The 26,749-nt window shown below is 47.2% G+C and overlaps 1 protein-coding gene across 3 annotated transcripts; it reads left to right on the plus strand.

Annotated features, from left to right (window-relative positions):
* The first annotated feature begins 3,792 nt into the window (after positions 1-3,792).
* AGPAT1 (1-acylglycerol-3-phosphate O-acyltransferase 1) lies at positions 3,793-24,959 on the plus strand. 3 transcript variants are annotated; one of them, XM_073548738.1, is made up of 9 exons: positions 3,793-5,035; positions 5,372-5,425; positions 16,529-16,602; positions 19,865-20,054; positions 20,241-20,374; positions 20,616-20,791; positions 21,238-21,333; positions 21,479-21,551; positions 23,333-24,959. In XM_073548738.1, the coding sequence occupies exons 3-9, from the start codon at positions 16,551-16,553 to the stop codon at positions 23,488-23,490; spliced, it is 879 nt and encodes a 292-aa protein (XP_073404839.1). In that variant the 5' UTR covers positions 3,793-5,035; positions 5,372-5,425; positions 16,529-16,550; the 3' UTR covers positions 23,491-24,959. The 3 variants fall into 3 exon arrangements, with proteins under 3 accessions (XP_073404839.1, XP_073404840.1, XP_073404841.1); XM_073548739.1 differs by lacking the exon at positions 3,793-5,035 and adding an exon at positions 5,068-5,188; XM_073548740.1 differs by lacking the exons at positions 3,793-5,035; positions 5,372-5,425; positions 16,529-16,602 and adding an exon at positions 17,282-17,306.
* Positions 24,960-26,749: the final 1,790 nt, after the last annotated feature.

Below are 26,749 nucleotides of genomic sequence, written 5' to 3' on the forward strand. Positions count from 1 at the left end.
GGTGCTTTTACTATACCCTGCACTACTACAAAGTATTTCAGTGCATTGTATCAACCATTCAGGTTAGAATCATAGAATGGTAGAGTTGGAAGGGACCTCCTGGGTCATCTGGTCCAAGCTCCTGCTGAATGCAGGATTCACTAAACCATCCCAGACAGATGTCTGCCTACCCTCTGTTTGAAGGCTTCCATTGAAGGAGAACTCACCACCTCTCGTGGCAGCCTGTTCCACTCATTGATCACCCTCACTGTCAAAAAGTTTTTTCTAATATCTAATCTGTGTCTCCTCCCATTCAGTTTCATCCCATTGCTTCTAGTCTTTCCTTGTGCAAATGAGAATAAAGATGATCCTTCTACAATGTGACAGCCCTTGAGATATTTGTAGACAACTATTAAGTCTCCTCTCAGTCTTCTCTTCTGCAAGCTAAACATTCCCAAATCCTGTAACCGTTCCTCATAGGACATGGTTTGCAGACCATTCTGGTCGCTCGTCTCTGAACTTGCTCCAGTTTGTTGTTTGTTGTCTTTTTTTTTAAATGTGGAGCCCAAAACTGGACACAATATTCCAGATGAGGTCTGACCAAAGAGGAGTAGAGGGCAATAATGACTTCACGTGATCTAGACTCTATGCTTCTGTTAATACATCCCCATGTATTTGCCTTTTTTTGCTGCTGCATCACACTGTTGGCTCATGTTCAGTCTGTGATCTATTAGTATACCCAAGTCTTTTTCACATGTGCTGTTGCTTAGCCCTATTCCTCCCATTCTGTAAAAGCTTTTTTCATTTTTTATTGCCCATTGCATTTTTCCCTGTTAAAAACCATTCTGTTAGTTGCTGCCTACTGCCCCAGTCTTTTTATATCTTTTTGAATCCTCTTCTCTAGTATTAGCTATCCCTCCTAGCTTTGTTTCATCAGCAAATTTAATCAGTTTACCCTCAATTCCTTTATCTAAATCATTAATAAAGATGTTGAACAATACAGGGCCCAGGACAGAGCCCTGTGGTACACCACATTGAGACATTCTTCCAATTGGATGTGCAGCCATTTTCGACCACTCTTTGGGTCCGATCACTAAGCCAGCTATGAATCTACCTAACAGTTGCCTTGTCCATTCCACACTTAGCCATTTTTTCAATAAGGGTGTGTGCACACGCTGTGGATTCTGCTGCGGATCCGCAGCGGTTTTGGCCCTGCGGATCCGTAGCAGTTTCTGCTGCGTTGTACAGTACCATTAAAATCAATGAAAAACAAAAAACGCTGTGCACATGCTGCGGATTTGCTGCGGTTTCAAATCAGCAGCATGTCAATTCTTTGTGCGCAATCCGCAGCGGTTTTACACCTGCTCCATTGTACAGGTGTCAAACCGCAGGGCAAAACCGCAGGCTAATCCGCAGATATCCGTGTGGAAAAATCCGCAGCACAATCCGCAACGTGTGCACTTACCCTAAGGATTGTGTGAGATACTTTTTCAAATCCTTTGCTGGTCAAGTTACACTATATCTACAGCATTTCCCTGATCCACCCAGTCAGTGATTCTGTCATAGAAGGAAATTAAGTTAGTCTGACATGACTTATTAGTTACAAACCCATGCGGACTAGAGCTGTTAATGAAATTTGAAAGATATGATATATATATTTATATGCATATATATAGAAAAAATCATAATGCCATTTTGATGGAATGTAAATAAAATCTAGAAAAAAATATATATTTGGAACTGCAGCATGTGCAACCATCCAAAGTAATACATTATATTTATCCCGTACGGCGAACGTCAAAATGAAAAACAATCAGAATCGCTGTTTTTTTGTGGACTTTGCCTCCCAAAAAATAGAAGATCAGAAAGACGTATAAGATCTGATATGTCTACTGATAGAAAAATAAAAATAGTATATCTGATAATGGCTCTCATGATTAATAAGGGGTTAAACTGCTGCTCCTTCCAGCAGAGGCCAGGGTTCATAACTTTCTATTGACACAGGGTGAACATGTGATTATTAAAAATGACCTTTGATTGATAGCTCCAAACATCCAACCTTTGTCTCTGACAGTCTGCAGTCCTCTTGCATTACATGCTGCAAGCGCTCACTCGCAGGATGGAAGACTGGAGGGGATCTGAGCCAGAGGAGAAAGGGTTAACATGATCCCCAGCTCTGAAAAAGGGACCCCAACAAATCTGCAGGGAGTATAAGGGCTAACGGGGGGGGGGGGGGGGCAGGGAATTTGTCTGATCCTTGGGCCAGAACCACATAAGGGGTTAATGTTCACTGGTTCAGCATCTGCAACTACTGTATGGAGGCAGGAAGGGTCAATGCCCAAAGCCTGTTAATGTTCTGAGTACCTGCACCTCTGTGGAGCAAAAAGGGTTAATGCTGTGAGCGTCTGGGGTGCAAGAAGGGTTAATGCTGTGAGCAGCTGCAGGTCTGGTGTGCAGGAAAGGTTAATGCTGTGAGCAGCTGCAGGTCTGGGATGCATGAAGAGTTCATGTGAGCAGCTGCAGATCTGGGGTGTAGGAAGGGTTAATGTGAGCAGCTGCAGCTCTGGGGTGCAGGAAGGGTTAATGCTACAAGTAGCTGCAGGTATGGGGTGCAGGAAAGGTTAATGCTGTGAGTAGCTGCAGGTCTGGGATGCATGAAGAGTTAATGTGAGCAGCTGCAGATCTGGGTGTAGGAAGGGTTAATGCTGTGAGCAGCTACAGGAAGGGTTAATTATGTTAGCAGCTGCAGGTCTGGGGGGCAGGAAGGGTTAATGTTGTGAGCAGCTGCAGGTCTGGGGTGCAGGAAGGGTTAATGCCGTGAGCAGCTGCAGGTCTGGGGTGCAGGAAGGGTTAATGTGAGCAGCTGCAGATCTGGGGTGTAGGAAGGGTTAATGCTGTGAGCAGCCACAGGAAGGGTTAATGTTGTGAGCAGCTGCAGGTCTGGGGTGCAGGAAGGGTTAATGTTGTGAGCAGCTGCAGTTCTGGGGTGCAGGAAGGGTTAATGCTGTGAGCTGCAGCTCTGGGTTGCAGGAAGGGTTAATGCTACAAGTAGCTGCAGGTATGGGGTGCATGAAGGGTTAATACTGTGAGTAGCTGCAGGTATGGGGTGCATGAAGGGTTAATGCTACAAGCTGCTGCAGGGGTTCAGGAAAGGGTAAGGCTAGGTTCACATTAGTCTGCAGCTCATCATCCGCAAACGCATGCAAAAATGCATGTTTAGGCTGAGTGCAGACGGAGTTTTGAGCCCTGCGGATTTTTCCGTGCAGACTGGAAGAAATCCGCAGGTCAAATGACCTGCATTTTTCCTGCGGATTTCTTCCATTTTTCACGCGGTTTTTGTGCGGTTTTCCACTGCGGATTCCCCCTGCGGATTTGGTGACAGGGGAGATAGAAAACCGCACAAAAGAAGTAACATGCTGCGGATTTTGTACCGCAGGAAAACCGTGCGGAAAAATCCGCAGCGTCTGCACAGCGTTTTTTTTTCCCCATTGATTTTAAAGGTACTGTACATCACAATGCGGATATGCAACGTTTCTGCGCGGTAAAATCCGCTGCATATCTGCATCGTGTGCACATGGCCTTATGGAACGTTTTTATGTCCATCATCTTATGCATGGCAGGGAAAACTCTATGTGTGCATGTATGCGTTTTTGCATGCGTTCGATATGACACCAGACAAAAATGGGCGTTTCATGGGATTTCTATATGTATTTTGAACACATGCGTATCGAACGCATGGCTGGTTTCACATTAGCGGGTTTTTGCGCAGCGCACCGTGCGCGTCCATGCGCATGCGTCCCTATGTTTAACATGGCGTGCGCATGGTCTTGCGTTTGCACGCGTTCGTATGCGTTTTCATGCGCTTGCGTTTTTTCAAGGTGTGCGCCTAGGCGCGCCAGACGCAACATGTTGCATTTTTTGGGTCCGCCGAAAGGCGTAAAAAAACGCATGAACATGCTTGTGCACGGAATGCGACAAAATAACGCATTAGTCTATGTGAATACAGGCGTGTGCATGGACATGCGTTTGCTGCGCTTTCGTGCGCATGCGTTTTTGGCGTAAACATGTATAGACACTGGTTTTAACCCCTAGAGAACGAATGCGCATAAAAAACGCAAACGTATGATGCAAATAGAACGGTAATGTGAAACTAGCCTAAACATGTCCTTGCGTACCAAGGCGTTCCCATAGACAGTAAGGCTTTTTTACGCACTCATCCGCATGCCCGTGCATATTTCACGGATGTTTGACACCTAAAAAAATGCAACATGTTGCGTTAGCCCCGCCCCACCTCACACCACGAAACGACGCATGTGTACGCATCCGCAAGCAAACGCATGTCGCAGCGTACACCATGTTAAAGCTATGTACACATGACGCATGTGGATCTAGGCGGATCAAATGCTGCGCACAGATGCGCTAATGTGAAACCAGCCTTCCCGATGTGAACCGCAGCTCTGGGGTGCTGGAAGGGTTAATAATGTGAGCAGCTGCAGGTCTGGGGTTCAGGAAGGGTTAATGCCGTGGGCAGCTGCAGGTCAGGGGTGCAGGAAGGGTTAATGCCGTGAGCAGCTGCAGGAAGGGTTAATGCTGTGAGATCAGGACCGCACAGATCAGATGGAGCTCCCAGAACCCTGTGCGGGAATGAGGACTACATTACCCACAATGCCTTGCCCTGGCTCCTCCCTCTCTCAGAGAATCTCCATCTGCAGACAGCAGTGGGCACCGGGCTCGTTCTCCTCCTCCTCCGCGGCCTCCTGCCCCTGATCTGCCGCTGTCCTGTGCCCTCCCTGCCCCTTCCCTCCTTTTTCCCTGCTGTCTCCCTCTCCTGTCATCTGTCTCTGCGGCCATTGATACGTGCTGTCCCCTGTCATTTCCCTGTTTGTTGCCTTCCGTGTGCCATCACCCCCTCCCCATTACTTCTTGCTCTTCTGCCCTCTTGTCTCCATCTCCCCCTTTTCCTGTCTCTTTCTTGCAGCAGCTGTTGGATTTGGCTTCCTCCCCCCAGATCTCCATTATTGGGGTGCACCCTGGCTCTCCCCACCCCCTGCAGGCAGTTAGTACTGGCCATTTTGTTACTTTTTATAATAGGAGTGGACCGTTACATCAGCATCTAGAGGGGTGGGGGTGATTGAGAAAGAAGAGGTGGAGCAGATGGTACCTGATTGTGCAGAGAGAAAATTCCACCCTGCTGGCATTGGTACAAGAGGTAATGGGAGGGGGCAGGATAGTCTGGCAAAAGGGTGCAGCTGTAAACTTTGTGGGGTACCGTAATGGGTACGGATTTGGGTGGGCAGAGAGTAGTTGTAGTGTGAGCCCCATAGTGCTAGGGCTGGAGTTGATGGGGAACCATATGCGAGGGGCTCCAATCCTCTCTCTGCTTTCACCCCAGGGTTGGCTGAAGCACAACAGGAAGCCCGAAGCCCGACAGGGACCCTCTGTACAGGTCAGTCATGGCGGCTACAGCATATCACTCGTCTGGGGGGTGGGGAACTAAAACTTATATAGCCTGAACAATTCCACCTGTGGCACTACAACTCCCAGCTCTCTGGTGGGCGTTGTAGTTTCATCGCAGCTGGTTCCAGTCATACTGCCTTATGGTATAACTCCGCACATGTGGACGTCGTGTGTTATCCCAGGTCGTTGTACCGTAGGGATTGTCATAGTCCCGCGGATGTGTCAGTTCTTGCAGATCATCTGTCAAGAGAAAATGTAAAAATTGTTGTTGTGGAAATTCCCGGTGTCGTGCGTCCGTCTGTGTACTCCGGCCGGGCCCGAAAATGAGCCTAATATTTCATACTTCGGGAGGGGAGTTGTGTCATGTACGGGGGACGGAGTGTCCGATCTGATAATTACCTAGGAAGCTTTAGGCCTCACCGCTTCATATTCCCTGAAAACTAGCAACCTAATCCCTCCGACACGGTATAGAGGTCCGGACAGTCTGATAGTCCGCAATTTGTCCTAAATACGCATCCAATAATCCAGCACTAAGAGGCAGCAGAAGAGAATAATACTGTCTAGGAAAAGTCGTGAGGCTATGTGCACACGCTACGGATTGGCCAGGGGATTTTTCCGTGCGGTTTGACACCTGGACAATGGAGTAGGTAGCAAACCGCAGCGGAATCCGCAGAAAGAATTGACATGCTGCAGATTTCAAACAGCAGCAAATCCGCGCGGAAAAAACCTCAGCATGTGCACTGCAGATTGTAAATCCCATAGACTTACATGGTACTGTACACTGTGGAACTGCTGCGGATCCAGATCAGTAATGTATGTACACAGTGACTGCACCAGCAGAATAGTGAGTGCAGCTCTGGAGTATAATACAGGATGTAACTCAGGATCAGTAATGTAATGTAGGTACACAGTGACTGCACCAGCAGAATAGTGAGTGCAGCTCTGGAGTGTAATACAGGATGTAACTCAGGATCAGTAATGTAATGTAGGTACACAGTGACTGCACCAGCAGAATAGTGAGTGCAGCTCTGGGGTATAATACAGGATGTAACTCAGGATCAGTAATGTATGTACACAGTGACTGCACTAGTGAGTGCAGCTCTGGAGTATAATACAGGATGTAACTCAGGATCAGTAATGTATGTACACAGTGACTGCACCAGCAGAATAGTGAGTGCAGCTCTGGAGTGTAATACAGGATGTAACTCAGGATCAGTAATGTAATGTATGTACACAGTGACTGCACCAGCAGAATAGTGAGTGCAGCTCTGGGGTATAATACAGGATGTAACTCAGGATCAGTAATGTATGTACACAGTGACTGCACTATTGAGTGCAGCTCTGGAGTATAATACAGGATGTAACTCAGGATCAGTAATGTATGTACACAGTGACTGCACCAGCAGAATAGTGAGTGCAGCTCTGGGGTATAATACAGGATGTAACTCAGGATCAGTAATGTATGTACACAGTGACTGCACTAGTGAGTGCAGCTCTGGAGTATAATACAGGATGTAACTCAGGATCAGTAATGTATGTACACAGTGACTGCACCAGCAGAATAGTGAGTGCAGCTCTGGAGTATAATACAGGATGTAACTCAGGATCAATAATGTATGTACACAGTGACTGCACCAACAGAATAGTGAGTGCAGCTCTGGAGTATAATACAGGATGTAACTCAGGATCAGTAATGTATGTACACAGTGACTGCACCAGCAGAATAGTGAGTGCAGCTCTGAAGTATGAGGCTGGTTTCACATTTGCGTTAAAACAACGCTGCGCCCTGCGTCGTTTAGCCCCGCCCTGAGCCGGCTCCCTGCCCGCCCCATCCGGGATCACCGCCTACTTTCGCATTTGCACGCATGCGATTGGCGCACCCTATCTTTAGCATAGGGTGCGCAGATCATGCGCTGCCAGTGTGAAAGTAGCGTGCTGCGCACTTTTGACGGTGCGCCGTGCGCGCCGAAATGCACAGCCCCTTAACATCTGCACCTCTTTAGTATCAGATGCCTCCCTGTACATCAGTTATGACATGAGGCCGCTGTCTGGGCACTTCAAGGGGCTGCCAAGTGGGGGAAAAAGTTTTTGGCAGAAGACTGAGTGGTTTACAAAAAATAAAAGTAATAATGGGCTAACTGCTCTGGTCATTCTCTTTCCCACGTTTGCTGTGTCCCCGTCGGTATCTACTTTCTGGTCATGTCACAAGACACAGGAAGTGCTGGGAAACGGCTGATGAGCCAGTCACTGACCTCAGGAGGGACCCATATTGGCCAGTTACTGGCTGAATGGGGTTTGTGTGTAAAGCCGAGACCAGGTACTAGAGATCAGATTTAGCCCTTTACTAAAATCTTTTATTTCTGAACCCCTTTAACGAAACGTGCGCTTAGTGGGGCGCCTGACGGGGGGGGAAACGTGCGCTTAGTGGGGCGCCTGACGGGGCGGGAAACGTGCGCTTAGTGGGGCGCCTGACGGGGCGGGAAACGTGCGCTTAGTGGGGCGCCTGACGGGGCGGGAAACGTGCGCTTAGTGGGGCGCCTGACGGGGCCGAACATGACTATCTATGATGGGCTTTGAAGGTCTCCACCACCTCTGACATTAGGCGCTGAATTTTAACCCACAGAAGTCAATAGGTGAAATCACAAAGTGCATTTATCTATGTATATTTGATCCCTATTTTCTTATGCAAGTGTGAATGAGCCCTAAATAAGCTTTTCATTGTAACTTAGAGAATTCCTAGCAAGCATCGTGCCTATGGAAGATTGTGGCTCTGCTCTCCCGCTGACATGACTGACTTTAGAGATATTTCACTTTCCATATTATTTTTTTAGAAACCACCTTCCTTAACTGGAGCTGCATCTGGTTTTAGCCATATTTTGTAGTTGCCTGTACCAACCAATCAGATTTCAGCTCTCATTTATCAGAAGCACTCATGTAATTGAAAGGAGCATTCTGATTGCTGTGGACAACTGCTTCCATATGTCATCAGAAAAGCACTGTACAAAGGAGAAACTCCTTTTTCACTTGGTACAAGGTTCGCCATATATTGTATGGTGTTTGGCATAACAGGCCTTGTTGCCCATAGCGACCACTAAGAATACGTGTTTTAAGGCTGTGTGCCCACGTAGCGTTTTTAAACGTGCGATTCTGCCGCGGAAATGCTTTAAAATAAAAAAACATTCCATGCAATTTTAACTGAAAACGCACATGTTGTGCCAATGTTTAGTTTTTACTGCTGCGGAATCGCTTAGCGGAGAAAAACGCAGCATGTTCATTAATTTTCCGCATACCATCAATTATATGGGCAAAAACGTTTAAGAAAACGCATGCATAAATGCTTGTCAAAAACCGCATGCGTTTTCCCAGGAGCAGGGTGTGAGATTCTGCTCAGGTTTATTCTGCATGAGAATCGCTACGTGGGCACATGGCCTAAGGGTATATGCACACGCAGTGAAATCTGCTGCGTTGTACAGTACCTTTATTTCCAATGGGGGGAAAAAAAACGCAGTGCACATGCTGCGGATTTTTCCGCGGTTTACAATCCGCAGCATGTCAATTGTTTGGTGCAGAAACGCTGCAGTTTTACACCTCATCCATTATGAGGTGTAAATCCGCAGGATTTTTGTCCTGCGGATTTACCTGCGGTTTTCTCTCCAAAATCCGCACACCCAAAAAAAACTACGTGTGCACATAGCCTTATTCTCCAGGTCAGGTTTTGAAATAAGAATATATTTCTGATTGGCTGCTCAGGCATTACAGCAGTGTCTCACCACGGTGATATAGATATATACACACACCTCCAGCCGCGGTGATTTCCCAGCAGTCTGTGGTGCATGGTACCGGTCACACCTGATGCCTCCATTACACTGAGTTACCACAGGGACCTGAGAGCTGACACTTCCCATGTTCATCCAGCTCACTGACGAGTCGCTGCAATTACCTCTCACATAAAATACATTCCCAGTAGCCTAAACCTTTTGATCGGTTTCATTCTGGTCTGGTCTGTAGTCAGTGACTACAGGGAGCAATAGCTCAGACTATAGCCCATGGAGATAAATCTAAGCTATAGATGGAGTGCCCCTTTAAGTAGCGCTGGGAGACTGCACGTTCTGTGCTGTCCTGACATTGGTCAGTCTCCATATTTTTGCCATGCATGCCCCACTGCCACCTGTAGTGTCACAATCACCAGGGACCTAATGAGTCTTCAGAGCAACAAGCCCTGTAAGACGTCACTGACTTCCTGTAGAGTTTACCGCAGATGAAGAAACATGTCTACAGCCTCCAAGGAGGAGCAATAACTCCGTCATCTGTACTCTGCATGTAGTCTCAATCCACTGTGTACATACATTGCATCAAATATCCTCTCCGGGAGTATTATACTCCAGAGCTGCACTCACTGTTTTGCTGGTGCAGTCACTGTGTACATACATTACATTACTGATCCTGAGTTACATCCTGTATTATACTCCAGAGCTGCACTCACTATTCTCCTGGTGCAGTCACTGTGTACATACATTACTGATCCTGAGTTACATCCTGTATTATACTCCAGAGCTGCACTCACTATTCTGCTGGTGCAGTCACTGTGTACTTGCATTACTGATCCTGAGTTACATCCTGTATTATACTCCAGAGCTGCACTCACTATTCTGCTGGTGCAGTCACTGTGTACATATATTACATTACTGATCCTGTACTGATCCTGAGTTACATCCTGTATTATACTCCAGAGCTGCACTCACTATTCTGCTGGTGCAGTCACTGTGTACATACATTACATTACTGATCCTGAGTTACATCCTGTATTATACTCCAGAGCTGCACTCACTATTCTGCTGGTGCAGTCACTGTGTACATACATTACATTACTGATCCTGCGTTACATCCTGTATTATACTCCAGAGCTGCACTCACTATTCTGCTGGTGCAGTCACTGTGTACATACATTACTGATCCTGAGTTACAGCCTGTATTATACTGCAGAGCTGCACTCACTATTCTGCTGGTGCAGTCACTGTGTACATACATTACTGATCCTGAGTTACATCTGTATAATACTCCAGAGCTGCACTCATTATTCTGCTGGTGCAGTCACTGTGTACATACATTACATTACTGATCCTGCGTTACATCCTGTATTATACTCCAGAGCTGCACTCACTATTCTGCTGGTGCAGTCACTGTGTACATATATTACATTACTGATCCTGCGTTACATCCTGTATTATACTCCAGAGCTGCACTCACTATTCTGCTGATGCAGTCACTGTGTACATACATTACTGATCCTGAGTTACATCATGTATTATACTGCAGAGCTGCACTCACTATTCTGCTGGTGCAGTCACTGTGTACATACATTACATTACTGATCCTGCGTTACATCCTGTATTATACTCCAGAGCTGCACTCACTATTCTGTTGGTGCAGTCACTGTGTACATACATTACTGATCCTGCGTTACATCCTGTATTATACCCCAGAGCTGCACTCACTATTCTGCTGGTGCAGTCACTGTGTACCTACATTACTGATCCTGAGTTACATCCTGTATTATACTCCAGAGCTGCACTCACTATTCTGCTGGTGCAGTCACTGTGTACATACATTACATTACTGATCCTGAGTTACATCCTGTATTATACTCCAGAGCTGCACTCACTATTCTGCTGGTGCAGTCACTGTGTACAAACATTACATTACTGATCCTGAGTTACATCCTGTATTATACCTCAGAGCTGCACTCACTATTCTGCTGGTGCAGTCACTGTGTACTGTACATACATTACATTACTGATCCTGAGTTACATCCTGTATTATACTCCAGAGCTGCACTCACTATTCTGCTGGTGCAGTCACTGTGTACATACATTACTGATCCTGAGTTACATCCTGTATTATACTCCACAGCAGAGCTGCACTCACTATTCTGCTAGGTGCAGTCACTGTGTACATACATTACAGATCCTGAGTTACATCCTGTATTATACTCCAGAGCTGCACTCACTATTCTGCTGGTGCAGTCACTGTGTACAAACATTACATTACTGATCCTGAGTTACATCCTGTATTATACCTCAGAGCTGCACTCACTATTCTGCTGGTGCAGTCACTGTGTACTGTACATACATTACATTACTGATCCTGAGTTACATCCTGTATTATACTCCAGAGCTGCACTCACTATTCTGCTGGTGCAGTCACTGTGTACATACATTACTGATCCTGAGTTACATCCTGTATTATACTCCAGAGCTGCACTCACTATTCTGCTGGTGCAGTCACTGTGTACATACATTACTGATCCTGAGTTACATCCTGTATTATACCCCAGAGCGGCACTCACTATTCTGCTGGTGCAGTCACTGTGTACATACATTACAGATCCTGAGTTACATCCTGTATTATACTCCAGAGCTGCACTCACTGTTTTGCTGGTGCAGTCACTGTGTACATACATGACATTACTGATCCTGTACTCATCCTGAGTTACATCCTGTATTATACTCCAGAGCTGCACTCACTGTTTTGCTGGTGCAGTCACTGTGTACATACATGACATTACTGATCCTGTACTCATCCTGAGTTACATCCTGTATTATACTCCAGAGCTGCACTCACTATTCTGCTGGTGCAGTCACTGTGTACATATATTACATTACTGATCCTGCGTTACATCCTGTATTATACTCCAGAGCTGCACTCACTATTCTGCTGATGCAGTCACTGTGTACATACATTACTGATCCTGAGTTACATCATGTATTATACTGCAGAGCTGCACTCACTATTCTGCTGGTGCAGTCACTGTGTACATACATTACATTACTGATCCTGCGTTACATCCTGTATTATACTCCAGAGCTGCACTCACTATTCTGCTGATGCAGTCACTGTGTACATACATTACTGATCCTGAGTTACATCATGTATTATACTGCAGAGCTGCACTCACTATTCTGTTGGTGCAGTCACTGTGTACATACATTACTGATCCTGAGTTACATCCTGTATTATACCCCAGAGGTGCACTCACTATTCTGCTGGTGCAGTCACTGTGTACTTACATTACATTACTGATCCTGCGTTACATCCTGTATTATACCCCAGAGCTGCACTCACTATTCTGCTGGTGCAGTCACTGTGTACCTACATTACTGATCCTGAGTTACATCCTGTATTATACTCCAGAGCTGCACTCACTATTCTGCTGGTGCAGTCACTGTGTACATACATTACATTACTGATCCTGAGTTACATCCTGTATTATACTCCAGAGCTGCACTCACTATTCTGCTGGTGCAGTCACTGTGTACAAACATTACATTACTGATCCTGAGTTACATCCTGTATTATACCTCAGAGCTGCACTCACTATTCTGCTGGTGCAGTCACTGTGTACTGTACATACATTACATTACTGATCCTGAGTTACATCCTGTATTATACTCCAGAGCTGCACTCACTATTCTGCTGGTGCAGTCACTGTGTACATACATTACTGATCCTGAGTTACATCCTGTATTATACTCCACAGCAGAGCTGCACTCACTATTCTGCTAGGTGCAGTCACTGTGTACATACATTACAGATCCTGAGTTACATCCTGTATTATACTCCAGAGCTGCACTCACTATTCTGCTGGTGCAGTCACTGTGTACAAACATTACATTACTGATCCTGAGTTACATCCTGTATTATACCTCAGAGCTGCACTCACTATTCTGCTGGTGCAGTCACTGTGTACTGTACATACATTGCATTACTGATCCTGAGTTACATCCTGTATTATACTCCAGAGCTGCACTCACTATTCTGCTGGTGCAGTCACTGTGTACATACATTACTGATCCTGAGTTACATCCTGTATTATACTCCAGAGCTGCACTCACTATTCTGCTGGTGCAGTCACTGTGTACTGTACATACATTGCATTACTGATCCTGAGTTACATCCTGTATTATACTCCAGAGCTGCACACACTATTCTGCTGGTGCAGTCACTGTGTACATACATTACTGATCCTGAGTTACATCCTGTATTATACTCCAGAGCTGCACTCACTATTCTGCTGGTGCAGTCACTGTGTACATACATTACTGATCCTGAGTTACATCCTGTATTATACCCCAGAGCGGCACTCACTATTCTGCTGGTGCAGTCACTGTGTACATACATTACAGATCCTGAGTTACATCCTGTATTATACTCCAGAGCTGCACTCACTGTTTTGCTGGTGCAGTCACTGTGTACATACATGACATTACTGATCCTGTACTCATCCTGAGTTACATCCTGTATTATACTCCAGAGCTGCACACTTTTTCATGGTGTTCGGAGTCTTTCTGGCCTTGGGTCATGTTGAGTAGCAAATAGTTCCAGGTGTTTGTTACCATTGATGGGAGTAATGCAGGGTCCTCCCTTGTTCTAGGATTGTGGAATCCTCCTTCTGGTTGATGATTTGTTTGGTCACTTTATTGAACTTGGATCGTGACTTTTAGATTCCTAAAACCTTTTCTCTGAAGTCTCCGTTTGGTTTTAGAGCCACAACTGAATATTTTTTGAGTGTTCGTCTTTGTGGAGCTTGGTACACACGTCCCATTGGCTGTGTGGCTTGTGGCAAGCTGCGCCTAAGTCATCCATGTCCTGAATAGTCTCCTGTTAATTTTATAGGGTGTCTCCTAATGCTAAATTTCAATCTTTCATGTAGCCTTGGCCTCCATGCGCGTTGAATTATTTTTTGTCAGGATCATTGAATTTTTATGAAATTGTTATGGGGGCCTCTTGACTTTCCTAACATTATGTGGATACTTCGCTCTTCCTGTTGGGAAAACCTAAAGGCTCAGCTGATTTTTCATGTTATGTCTGACCTGGAGGTGAATCCTGGAAGCTCTTGGTCCAGATGAGTAGGTGATATGCTGCAACTGTTGACGTTGGAGCAGTGGAGCTGCTGGGCATGCCAGAAAGCCTCCCGAGACAGCGTAGTAGAGGTGTCCACAGTGGTAGTATGGATGCCAGCTACCTGAATACTCAAATCACTATCCACTTGCCCATATGTTGTGTACTTATAGGCAATCTAGCACACTGAAGAGCCGGGAGTGAGTTGGGAGGCGGTGGATGCCATGTTTGGCTATGGATCCAGGAGAGGTGAATGACACGCGTATACTAGGAAGTTCAAAAGCTGACGTCCAACGGGTTATCTGTGGCGTTTCGGCACCATTAGGGCACTTGTCCCATCCCTTTCATGGTCATATCTGTACCTTTTATTAACTTGTGAAGGGGGATCTGATATTTATTACCTACAGTTCTGCTGGAAAGTGTAGTCCTGTGACCACATGGCAACATAGGACCCAACAAAACTTAAATACTCTATAATTAATAATTGAGACATCCAGACATAAGTGGAGAAAAGTGGCCATGTAAACTTTATTAAGGGTTACTGAAATCCATGGGAAAAACCAAAATCCACCAAATAATTAATTCTTTAATAAATAATTCCATAAATAATTCCTTTATTAATCCGATAACCAAAATTCGCTCATTGAAAAGAGCAATCGTACCCAACTCTAATAAAGCTTTCATGACGGAAAAAGAGAGAAATACATAAAATTGGGGAGGGCGGGCGGGCATCTTCTTAACTTCAAAGTTGAAAAGTGATGAAATCACCTCAGGTTCTAGTATATATAGTCCTTTACTCCCGCCGAAAAGGCAGACCAATCAAAGCCCGTTACCGGGTCAATTCACACAACTCGATTTCTTATTGGTTAATAACCATCCAATTAATAAAACAATTCCTCAGAACCTGAAAGAAGAAACTTAGAGACAGCATTAATCCTTAAACTACCCAACCCAAATAAAAACAGGTCCATGATGCCATGTAACCATCGGACAAGGGTCCACTGCTTTGACATAATGGAGGAAGGTGGTAGCTAGCGTCTCCTACTCTTAGGTCAGCCATGCAGGTTAAATGACTGTTGGCCAAACCCATGACTTCAACAGCATCAACCGGCCATCTGCTCTTTATGGGGGTGTTCTGGCTCTCTGCTTAAATCTCGGGGCAATGAAGGGTTGGGCATGTTGAATTTCAGCATGCCCCATTTGTTCTCCCGGGAGAGGATGTGCCGCTGGAGGTGTTTGGTAGCCGTTTATTTCCTCACCCACGTGGGCATATGTGATTGGAAATAAAAGCTGTCGTCCTGTCTGGCCATGAGGGCCCACCCTCAGCCCCAGGCATTTGGGCCCTGATAATGGTATTTTGTTCCCATCTCTGGACGGTGCCGTAGCAAAGTCATAGTGCCTCGTCTGGTGTCTGTGGCCCCTGACCTGTGATCTTGGGGCCCATATTGTACCATGTAATAGTCTTCTCTTCAGTAAATGTTATAATAATGTCCATCGCCTCACGGTCTGTCTAATGTGGGCATTCATTTCCCACTGGGTGGACATGGCGCAGGCCTCCACACTATTGGGGTGAGGCCCGAGCGATGGGGGCAGCCTGGGATTTTTTTACCCAGTAAATAGGACAGTGATCTGGGTCGGGAGAGACGTCAGCTTCTGCGACAGTCAGGAGGGAGCCGGGGGTGTGAGGAGAGAAGAGGTCTCTTGTCACTGATGGCAGCGGAGGAGGAGAATGAGGGGGGAGACAAAGCGATCAGTGATGAGGAAAAATATGAGGGGGAAACGAGAAGTTTACGATGCAACAATACCGTCTGGAGGACATACGGCCCCGTGGGATCACACCTGTTCTGTGCAGTCAGAGACTGACGATCGCGGATTCAGCTGCCCACCCCGTGACTGCCGCCATTCTGTGCCCAGACAGGCTGTGAATCGGGACCCTGCACCCGAAATATATAGATAATTTTACTACATGTGATCAGTCATCTGCTGTGTACAACGGCATGTAATGTAATCCCATTTAGCTGCCGGGGAACTACAACCCCAAATTAAATGATGGCCCCATACACAGGGCGGGAGTGGTGCTCAGCAGCAGTGATGGGCCATCCTATGCTGTATTAATCAGATTTTTCTCGATGAAGGAGACATGTTACACAGCATGTTCTTGTGCCTGCCTTAACCCTTCATGTGCTCTCCGCAGGTAGTCAGTCAAGCTTCGTGTGATGTCATCAAATGTCGTCAAAGCTGCTTCTCCATTGGCTAGCGCTGTGACAGGTAAGCACCGGTATAATAGTGGGGGTAGTAGTAGGTGTAATCTCGCCTAACTCCTTAACTCAAAAAGAGCTAAAAGTTTAGAAATGACCCTGTCTGATAATTGTATAATCCCCCTAAGTAATATTTTAGTCTTCTGATCAGTAGGTGTATACTGTGGTCTGTAATTCACCTCCGACATCTTTTTCTTGCCTGCTTTACACTGCAGCTTTGCTTGTTCATATTGGCTGTGAAATAAATGTATGACATGTCAGAAGTGTTGATCGTCGGGGATCCCGTTGTTAAGATTCCCCATTGATCGCTAAGATGAAGGGGCAGAGACTTGGGAGAATCAGGGTCCGCTCATAGAAAGTCTACAAGTCCACCCTCAGCGGGCAGTGATCAGCCGAGCTCCTCTCCAATGGCGCCACCGATAAGTCCTCAGGACTCTGCAGATGCTGTTATGGCCCCCGGCTCCTCAGTCTGTTTCCAGCTAATATCTTACCAAGTGGATTTACAAGGATTTAGTTGCAGCTCGCGGTGCCCCCTCGCTGCGTCCGGCTTCTGACTCACTTATTACAGAATGGCTTGGCAGACGGGCAGCTGTTACCACTCCGATCTGTCGGCTGATAGCCACCGCCTTGGGATCTGGCAGGAAGGATTAATTTAACAAGAGGAGAAAACGGGCAGAGTGACACCAGGTGCCCTCCATTTGCCTAGCTCTGAAGGTAACCCTTTAATAGAGACCATAGCCAGACCCCTGTAGATTGGGGGGGGGGGGGGGGGGGGTGAGAGCCTAGGTGGGTTCATTTACTTATGCAGTGATACTACTTGGCAGGCATATTGTACATTTCCATTACTACCTGTGATGGGGGCGAGGAGATGGGCGAATATAGGATTATATGTCGGGTATACAAATAAATGGCTGACTGGTAAAATGCATAGTTGGGTCCAGTCCTCCAGAGCAGGGGTTGTTCTTACACATTGACTCTCTTCTTCAGAATATGGAGGGGGGGGGGGAAATCTTTCTCATTCCATCTGCCCCAATAGGATATATGACCAGACCTTGCCTTTATGAGACGGCCCATTAAAGGGGTTTTCTGGGATGTGCACCGGGAATAGAGCCAGAAACCACAATGCCACATGCACCCAGGTATGGCGCGGTGTCGTTCTATCTCTGCATACTGTGTACATCCGCCGGCTCTAGGACCCGCTGACATCTGATCAGGGCAGGCGACGGCTGTCATCAGTAGTGCTCAAGAGTCCATGGTGTTTCAAGTGGGTCTGCACCAGGATAGCCCCTCCGATTGACGAGGATAGCGCATATCTCAGACCCTTAATCTCGTGCAATACAGGATAGAAATGAAGCATGCGCAGTGTTTCCTCTGTTCTGCGCAGGTGCATTCATTTTACCATGCGCCTGTTCAATACTATACTGCAAACGTGTGCGACTGAGCGGCCTATGGATGACTCATCCGATGTCATTTTAAGGTGGATGATTTATAGCTCCTTTTTTATTGATTAATCTCATACTTGGGCTGGACAGCATAGATCCATTGCCTGCGCTTGCACCCGTTCTATCAGTTATTTGGCACATGTGTGGGACTACCTGGCATATGTAACATCATACCTTTGCAAGTGTCCTGGTGGGTCTCGCCGGGTGGATTCTTGCTAGGTCTCGCCGGGCGGGTGCTTGCTTTCCAGAGGTGTGCAGACCTATCGAACTAATGGGTATAAATTTAGAATAGTATTTCTAGGACTTGTTTTTCTAAATTTTGAGCCTGTTTATACGGGTAAATTATGGTGACAGATCCCCTTTAATTATTGATTGTTTGGAGATGCAATACATTATTGCTCTGGAGCAAAAGTTTAAAAGAAGAAAAAAAAATTCCGAGATAATTTGGGGCCTGTGTGGAGTTGGAGAGCCTATGTGGTCAGGCTTTCAGAGTTGCACTTGGCCAGAACCCAGTGGGAATTCATGTGACCCGGTACCATCTGGGCACCAAGAGCCACAGCAGAAAAATGTCAGACAAAGGGCTAACACACCAGCACAAAAGCGGGATTGATAGAGGTCCATGGGCGGCAGGGTGAGGGAGGAATGATGGTGCAGGAGTGTAGCCGTGCTATGGACCAGGCCTGATGTAATGTTGCATATATGGGAGGCCAGAGCAGGTGAGATGGCGAGATACGGGTGGCCTCGTTACTTAATGGAGAGATAAGGCCGCTTATCTGAGGGCGGCCCAGGCGTGGTCGCTGCTGACGGTGTGTATGGATTCACTCTCGGCTGTACCGTAAGTAGATTTCTCCGTGGAACGCAGAGATCACCGCTTTCTACAGTCACAGGGATGAAAATCTGGTTATTACAGTGCGACCTGCCTGGAAATGAGGTGATCTGTATCCCATACCGCAGGGCATAGAGACGGAGCACAGGCCAGTATATACCGTATACCAGAGCGCAGCACCCAGAATCCTGGAGATGGCCCTGCCCACTATAGGAAGTTCTTGACTTTTCCTTTTATTTTTCTTTTGGTCAATTAAGGGTAAATTCTGGCATAGAAATAATTTTCCTCCTGTCATCACCGCATGCTGGGGGTTGTAGTGTCACAGCAGCCTGAAAGCTGCAAGTTGCATTCATCGGTCAGGGTATTGCTGGGATTTGTTGTTCTACTGTCGGAGGGTCACAGGTTGCATACAGCGGTCAATGCAATGCTGGGAGCTGTAGTATTTGACCAGTTATAGAGGTTAAAGGCTTCAGCTGTCAGCGAATGATGGGAGTTGTCCTGCAGCAGCTGGGGGGACTACAGGCTGAAGAAATGTGTATAAAGGGGAAAAATAACGAAATGTTAGAAATGTGTACAAAGGTGGCAGAGCTCCTGATCCTGAGGCATCGCACTGAACGCTGCCCATTATCTGCTGACCCTCAGACCATACAGGGGCTCCCTCACCAGTATATATCCCGACATCCTCTGTATACGCCGACCACTATATCCCCCGTCCTCGCGTCTCTCCTCTCGTACGTTATATCTCCCCGTCCTCTCTCTTCCTGTACATTATATCCCCCTGTCCTAGTCTCTCCTCCTGTACGATATAACCCACCATCCTCGTCTCTCTCCTCCCGTGCGGTGTATCCCCTTGTCCTCGTCTCTCTCCTCCCGTGCGGTGTATCCCCTTGTCCTCGTCTGTCTCCTCTCGTGCGTTACACCCCCCCTCGTCACTACCCTCCTCCCGTACTTTATATCCCTCCCCCAAATTTCATCGGTCGCTGTCTCTTCTCGTTTCTCTGCAGGAGCGATGGAGCTGTCTGTGGCACAGTGGCTTCTCGTGGTCTGTCTGGTGGCGTTCCCGCTCCTGTATGAATGGAGCGTCTCCTTCAAGTACTTCTGTAAGATGGCGTTCTACAACGGCTGGATCCTGACGCTGGCTATCCTGGCCATTCCTATATGTGCAGTGCGGGGACGCAACGTGGAGAACATGAAGTAAGTTGGGGTGGTGCCTCCTCTCGTCTTGTGAGACTGATGTTGTAGGACCGGCCACTGCCCTTATCCCCTTTACTTTTTTCTCCATCTGTTGTGCATCCTATGCCTCTGCTTGTTCTTCCCTCGGATTTTGGCCTTTCCGTACCTCTGTGGTCTCTTACCGATGCAGCTTCTCTCCTGTCGCAGGGTCCTCCGGTTCATGCTCCTGCATATTAAATACCTTTATGGTATCAAGATTGAGGTCCGTGGTTGGGAGAACTTCAATATTAAGGAGCCGTACGTCGTGGTGTCAAATCACCAGAGTTCCCTTGATCTGCTGGGTAAGACGTGCTGATGTCGGGGTGCAGTAGTACGGGAAATATTTTGGGTCCTTAGTGTGGATTTTGGTGATTTTAGGACCATATTTGCCCATGGGGTGCAGTCATTCAGGTTGCATTACGTGTAGTGCTGGGGTCATTCAGGGTCAGTTGGACCTCGGTGGGTCACTGTGACACCAGGGCTTTACCAGTGATATTAGAGGGTCTATACATGATTAACCTATTGTGTGCCTTCTCTCTCCAGGAATGATGGAGATCCTGCCTGGTCGTTGTGTGCCCATTGCCAAGCGCGAGCTGATGTACGCTGGCACTGCCGGGCTGGCGTGCTGGCTGGCCGGCGTCATCTTCATCAACCGCAAGAAAACAGATGACGCCATCAGCGTGATGACTGAGGCGGCAGAGACCATGCTGAAGGAGGATGTGAGATTGGAAACGATGGGGGTTTTAATGTTAGATGGTGGGGGTCACACAATGTATGGGGCCTGTGGCACTGACCTAAGCCCCTAATGCCACTTATTTGACTGTAGGGGGACGTTCACTGCTATGCTATCCAACAAATGGGCCCAGGGTGGTCATCAATATAAAACGGATACCCTCCTACTGGACTCAGGCTCTTTGCTCCTCACCAATTTCTGGTTCGGTCAAGACATTAGTGCTGCAGCCAGTCAGTGTCTGCTGATTGGCTGTAGTGATCACGTCACCAGCTGGAAGAATAAGCAAGAAGACTGGGTATCTCGAGTGTTTCATACCACCATGGGCCTATTGGGGTCAGAAATTGAGGGTCCAGTAATAGCAGAGCAGCGAGGACAGTGATGGGGGGGGGGGGTGTCTGTCAGTTACTATACCTGTCTCTGTGCTGATCCTAGGTGCGTGTATGGGTGTTCCCAGAGGGGACCCGAAATCACAACGGGTCACTGCTGCCATTCAAACGAGGCGCCTTCCACCTGGCAGTGCAAGCGCAGGTAAGACCCCCCCCCCCCCCCCCCCTATCTATGGAGGAGAGAAGTGGTCTGTAACCATCTACTGACCCGGCCGCTGTATCCTCTGCAATGGCGTACAGCGGGCGGCGTTGCTTCACTTTCTATTTTTACTTCCTTCTCTTTTTAGGTCCCTGTAATTCCAGTCATCATGTCTTCCTATAAGGATTTCTACAGCAAGAAAGACAAAAAGTTCACAACAGGTGAGATCGCAGAATCCATCACTCCATCCCTCAAAGTCGCCGTACTGACGTCCTGTGAGAGGTGGCCATAGACACCGCGTATGTTCTGCTGCAATTCCAAAGATGCTAGGAGGCCTTTACCCCCTGTCTGCATTGTGCCGCCTGTACAGATAGAGGGGAATAATGCTGTGGGCTCTTATCAGGGGGCGACCACGGACCCTCAGCTCCAGTGATGAGAAATCTTAATCTTCAGCACATGATATTGTGGACAATTGTAGCTCCAGTTTGGTGGACAGTTTGGGGAAGACCCTTATCTGTCCCCCATGACTACGCCCAATGCATGAGGTCCATATAAACATGGAGGGGAGAACATGACCAACCGCCATGGCAGGAATTAGATCTTCAACATGTGCTCCTAATGTCCATTGGAGTGTGCTCTGCACCCCACAAACTCCAGTTTGGGTCGTACTACGAGGCCTCAGAGCGCACACAGTACGAGGAGGTAAATGTAGGCAGTAAATAATGAAGCGAGCACTTAACGTCCAGCCGTCAGACGCTGGTCCCCCGTGTAACATAACATCTCGTGTCTGCGGAGACAGCGCAGCTCCAGTTTCCACATCAGTTTCACAAGACTGAACACACTTCCTGCAACTAAGTTTAGAAGCCGAACTCTCTGCTATAATAAGAGCGCTGCTCCAATCCAGCATTAATGAGGCGTCCGACAACCAGAATATCTCTCCACCAAACGCATGATGGCCCCATCGAGGTCGGGTGAAATTCCTGGTGGGCTGGGGGGAGACATCCTCACTTGTCGCAGTGACACTGAACCCTGATAAATTGGATCAATTAAATGGCCACACAGAATAGAAATGAAAAATTGAAGAGAAAGGGTTAAAAAATGCAAATACTTGCCAGTAAGTCCTCCTGTCTCTGCAGGTGGAAGAATGTAGACCAGTCATGTTCTTCCCACCAAACTCCACCTCCATGTCTGTATAGCACAGAGCGCAGTAATGGGGGGCAGATGAGAGTCTTCCCCAAACTGTTCCCTCAAAACTGAAGCTACAATTGTCCACGTCTTGTGCTAAAGATTTACATTCCCCTTCATTGGGACTAAGGGGCCAAGGCCGGCCCCTGGTAACAGCCCATAGCGTTATCCCCCCTTCACCATATGTACAGCGGGCACAATGCAGTCAGGGGGTAACGTCGTCCTGGAATCACCAAACCCAGACTTGTCCTCCAGAGTCCAGTGGTGGCGGATTCACACCACTCCATTCGACGCTCAGCATTGTGCTTGGTGATGTACAGCTGCTCTAACATGAAGCTTCCGGTAGTGGCGCAGTGTTTGTGCTGATGATATACGAAAGAAGTTTTGGACTCTAAAGTTTGAGTCAACTGAGCATTAGTGACTTATGTCCTATGCTCCTCAGCACTCAGAGCCCCCGCTCTGTAATGTTACAGAGCCTCTACTTTGTGACTGAGTTGCTGTGGTTCCTTCCACTTGTTACTTCAGTGGCTCCTGTTACAGGACCGCACTGGTGTCTGTGAGCTCTGTGCTACCGGCCGTTCTGTCATATGGTTGTAAAGACAGACTGCGTGGAGGGGCTGTAGGTTATAGCCCCTGGGGGGTAAGGGGCTGATTGTTGTTCACTGGGGACAAAGGGCAGACTTTATACACAGAGAGGCCGGAGGCAGTAAAATGGGAGATGACAAGTTGGTCTATATAGTGTAGGTATATACTGTATACATAATGTTTTCCTCCTTACCAGTTTTTTAGTAATGCGCTCCCTTTGTGTCTCTTTCAGGGAAGTGTACAGTGCAGATCCTCCCGGGGGTGCCCACTAGGGGGCTGTGTGCTGACGATGTCCCCGACCTCGCCGATAAAGTCCGAGGGTTGATGCTTGAGACATTAACTCACATTTCAAATGAACGCCCAGGAAAGGAGCCTGGGGGTGGACATTGATCCCCTTTCATCGCCCTCCATTGTCATCCTCAGCCTGGGTACCACCTCCCCACCCCGCATTCAGGAGCAATCCAAAAGAGGAACAATACCGAGAGAGAGGAGAGAGCAAAATCGCCATTCGAGGATTCCACTGAACCACGTAACAAATGCCATAGATGAGACGCCAATAACGTGAAGAAGCGCGAGAAGAGTAGAAGCTTGTATGCGACTATAGGAGATTTTTTTTTTTTTTTTTTGGTAACCAAGAGAAGATGAACATTCCCTTCAAGCCGACACGGACATAGAATATCACCCGAAAGACGATGACGACGTTACACCAGCCGGAGGACCTCCATGTATACCGAGAGAGTGAAATATAGGGACTATCGGGAGGGTTAGGAGATCATACAGTTATTAGGGGTAGTCCTGAGGATGCCGAAGAGAGGTGCGGAAATGGAGAACATGGTCATCCAGATAACGTAGGGTTAATCGAATTGTAAGCGGCCGGTTAGAACGAGGATCGGACGACATTCCATTAGCGGGAAGGAGGCGGGTTGTCAGTACGTAGAGCCGTGTGTGAGATTTCCGAGGGGGGTGCCTTACTGTGTAATTATATTTATTAATGTCAGGCCGGTACTGCGCTCTCCTCTCTACTCGACTGTCCGCAGTCCTCGCCGTCTTCCCTCTCTGTTCTGTCAGGAATGGGGTCGGCCAGTTATATAGGGTGAAGGATTCCCAGCATTGCCCTATTTAACTGCCCTCTTCAGCCCCTCCATCTCTTTATGGACTAGGAATGGGGGCAGGAACCATGGAACTGATCTGCCCAAAACTGTGGCCTCTCCCCCTTCCCTTTTTGCCTCTTCCCATGCTCCCGTCACTCCGCAACCACCGACCTGCAACTTTCAGACTCTCCCCAAATTCCTGTCTTGTGGCCTGAGAATATCCATGTTTTGTTACACTCCGCGGCCTGATCCTTCCTTCGTCCTCATATCTGCCTCCCGTTTCCACGTACTTTTTCATGTACTAGTGCGAGACGTGGAAGAGTTACACGTGCCAATGTGTTCATAGCTATCGATTAGTGGGATGAGGATGTCTTGTGGGTATGACGTGGGGTGGGATGTTGCGTAGGCGGGAGGGGCATATTAATCTCCTGTCCTGTATATGTGAATTAGCATTGCACAAATTTTTCTGGGTCCCCGATGCGTGTTCTTTATTTCTGTTTTTTATCAATAACTGGTAGACGATGGCTTGAATGCTTTGATTTGAGAAGTATGAAGACATACGGCCTGTCATCTCTGACCTCCAAATGGAAAATTCTGCTGGATTGCTGATAACTCTCAGGTTGAGACCCTCGCATTGCAGCCACCTGATGGTTCATCATGTCTATTGTTAAAGGGGCTGGGAGACATTTTTTCTTTTTTCTGTTTAAATATATTTGGGACTAAAAATAATTTCTGCTATTGGGTTTCATTAAAAAAAATTGCACGGTTTACAGGCTCTTTGTTTCATACACTTTCAACTTTAATGTGGTCATAAATCTGTTGAGCTAAATTACAGAGAAGCATAAAGGCCCCGTCTCACTAAGCAATCTCGGTAGCGAGATCGCTGCTGAGTCACAACTTTTGTGACGTAACAGCGATCTCACCAGCGAGATTGCTGTGTGTGACAGCGATCAGCGAGCGGCCCCCCTGCCGGTATCGCTGATCGCTGCAAGAAACCTCTGGACATTTCTTTGGTCGCTGGTCTCCCGCTGGCCAGCACGCATCGCTGTGTGTGACAGCGGGAGACCAGCGATCAGGTGTAAAAAATAATAAAAAAAATAGTTATTCTCACCATCCGACGTCCCGTTCAGCCATCCCGCCTCTCTCCACGCTCCGGTCCCAGTGATCCTTTGCACGAATGACCGCAAGACTTTGTTATCCCGCGAGACCGTGACATCTCGCGGTCATTCATGCAAAGGATCACTGGGACCGGAGCGTGGAGAGAGGCGGGATGACTGAACGCGACGTCGGATGGTGAGAATAACTATATTTTTTATTTTGATTCTATTTTTTTACAGGATGGCCAGCGATGCCGGGCGCTCGGCATCACTGTGCTGATAGCTGGTGAAGCTGTCTGTGTGACAGCTCACCAGCGATCACATAGCGACTTACTAGCGATCCTGACACCTTGATATCGGTGTCGGGATCGCTGGTAAGTCGCTTAGTGAGACGGGGCCTTTACAAACTCTCTCATCGGGCCATTAGAACAAGCTGACTGTTTCTAAGTTAAAGAGGACCCGTCACTTGCTCAAGAAAATCTTAGTTACTTTGTAAATATACTTGAGCTCTCCTGATTCGGCCGCTCTCTTCAATTTTTCACTGCATTGCCCCATTGTAAAGATACTCAAATTTGTCTCCTGGAGCGCAGCATGTGAAATCTCTGCTTGTAGTCCAACTGGGTGTTTCTCCAGACTCTTCTCTGGGGCTGTGCCCTGTTGCCTCTCGCTCCCAGACTCCACCAATCACAGCCCGGCAGCTGACCTAGCAATCTGTCAGTCTTGAGCTGTGATTGGCAGTGTCTGGGAGTGACGGTGCATGGACCCAAAGAACACTCTGGAGAAACACCCAGTTGGACTGCAAGCGGAGATTTCACATGCTGTGCTCCTGAAGGCACAAATGTGAATATCTCTACAATAGAGCTACACTGTGAAAAACAGAAAATGGTGACAGAATCTGGGGCGCTCAGGAATGTTTACATGAGATTTAGTTCTGTTTATGAGAAAGCGACAGGTCCACTTTAGCTTGTTCTGCTGTCAGAAAAAGACAGTGCCACACAGGCTATGGAAAGCAAACTGCAAAATTTTTCATGAAGCCCAATTGCAAATGTGAGTTAGACCCACATACAAGTATTTACAGTAAAAAAAATTCCCCAATGTGGATGACTCCTTTTTTAATTTTTTTTTTTTTTTTTTTGTAATATACAGCAGGCATCATTTTCAAACTTTGGACTTCTGAAACTTGTTCTACTTGGAAAAAGTATTACTGTATTGCCCCTAATTACACTCTTAGATCAAAGTGCAGAAAATACCTTCAACTGCCCTCCTTTTATGCCCATTATTTTGCCCCCAACAGTGTAATGATCCTTCTCAGGCGGCATACACTAAGTGATCCTACGGATCAGGATGTAATAGATGGCTTTCCAGAGGGCTGAGGCCATGTTCTTATAATTTTGATGTCTTTGCCACTTCACTTGCCCAGGTATAGGCAGCTGAGGCCAAGAGCATGTACTCTTACCCCAG

This window comes from Dendrobates tinctorius, unplaced genomic scaffold (genome assembly GCF_039654945.1).
Source record: "Dendrobates tinctorius isolate UK_male_01 unplaced genomic scaffold, ASM3965494v1 ptg000158l, whole genome shotgun sequence".
In the NCBI taxonomy this organism is placed as follows: domain Eukaryota; kingdom Metazoa; phylum Chordata; class Amphibia; order Anura; family Dendrobatidae; genus Dendrobates; species Dendrobates tinctorius.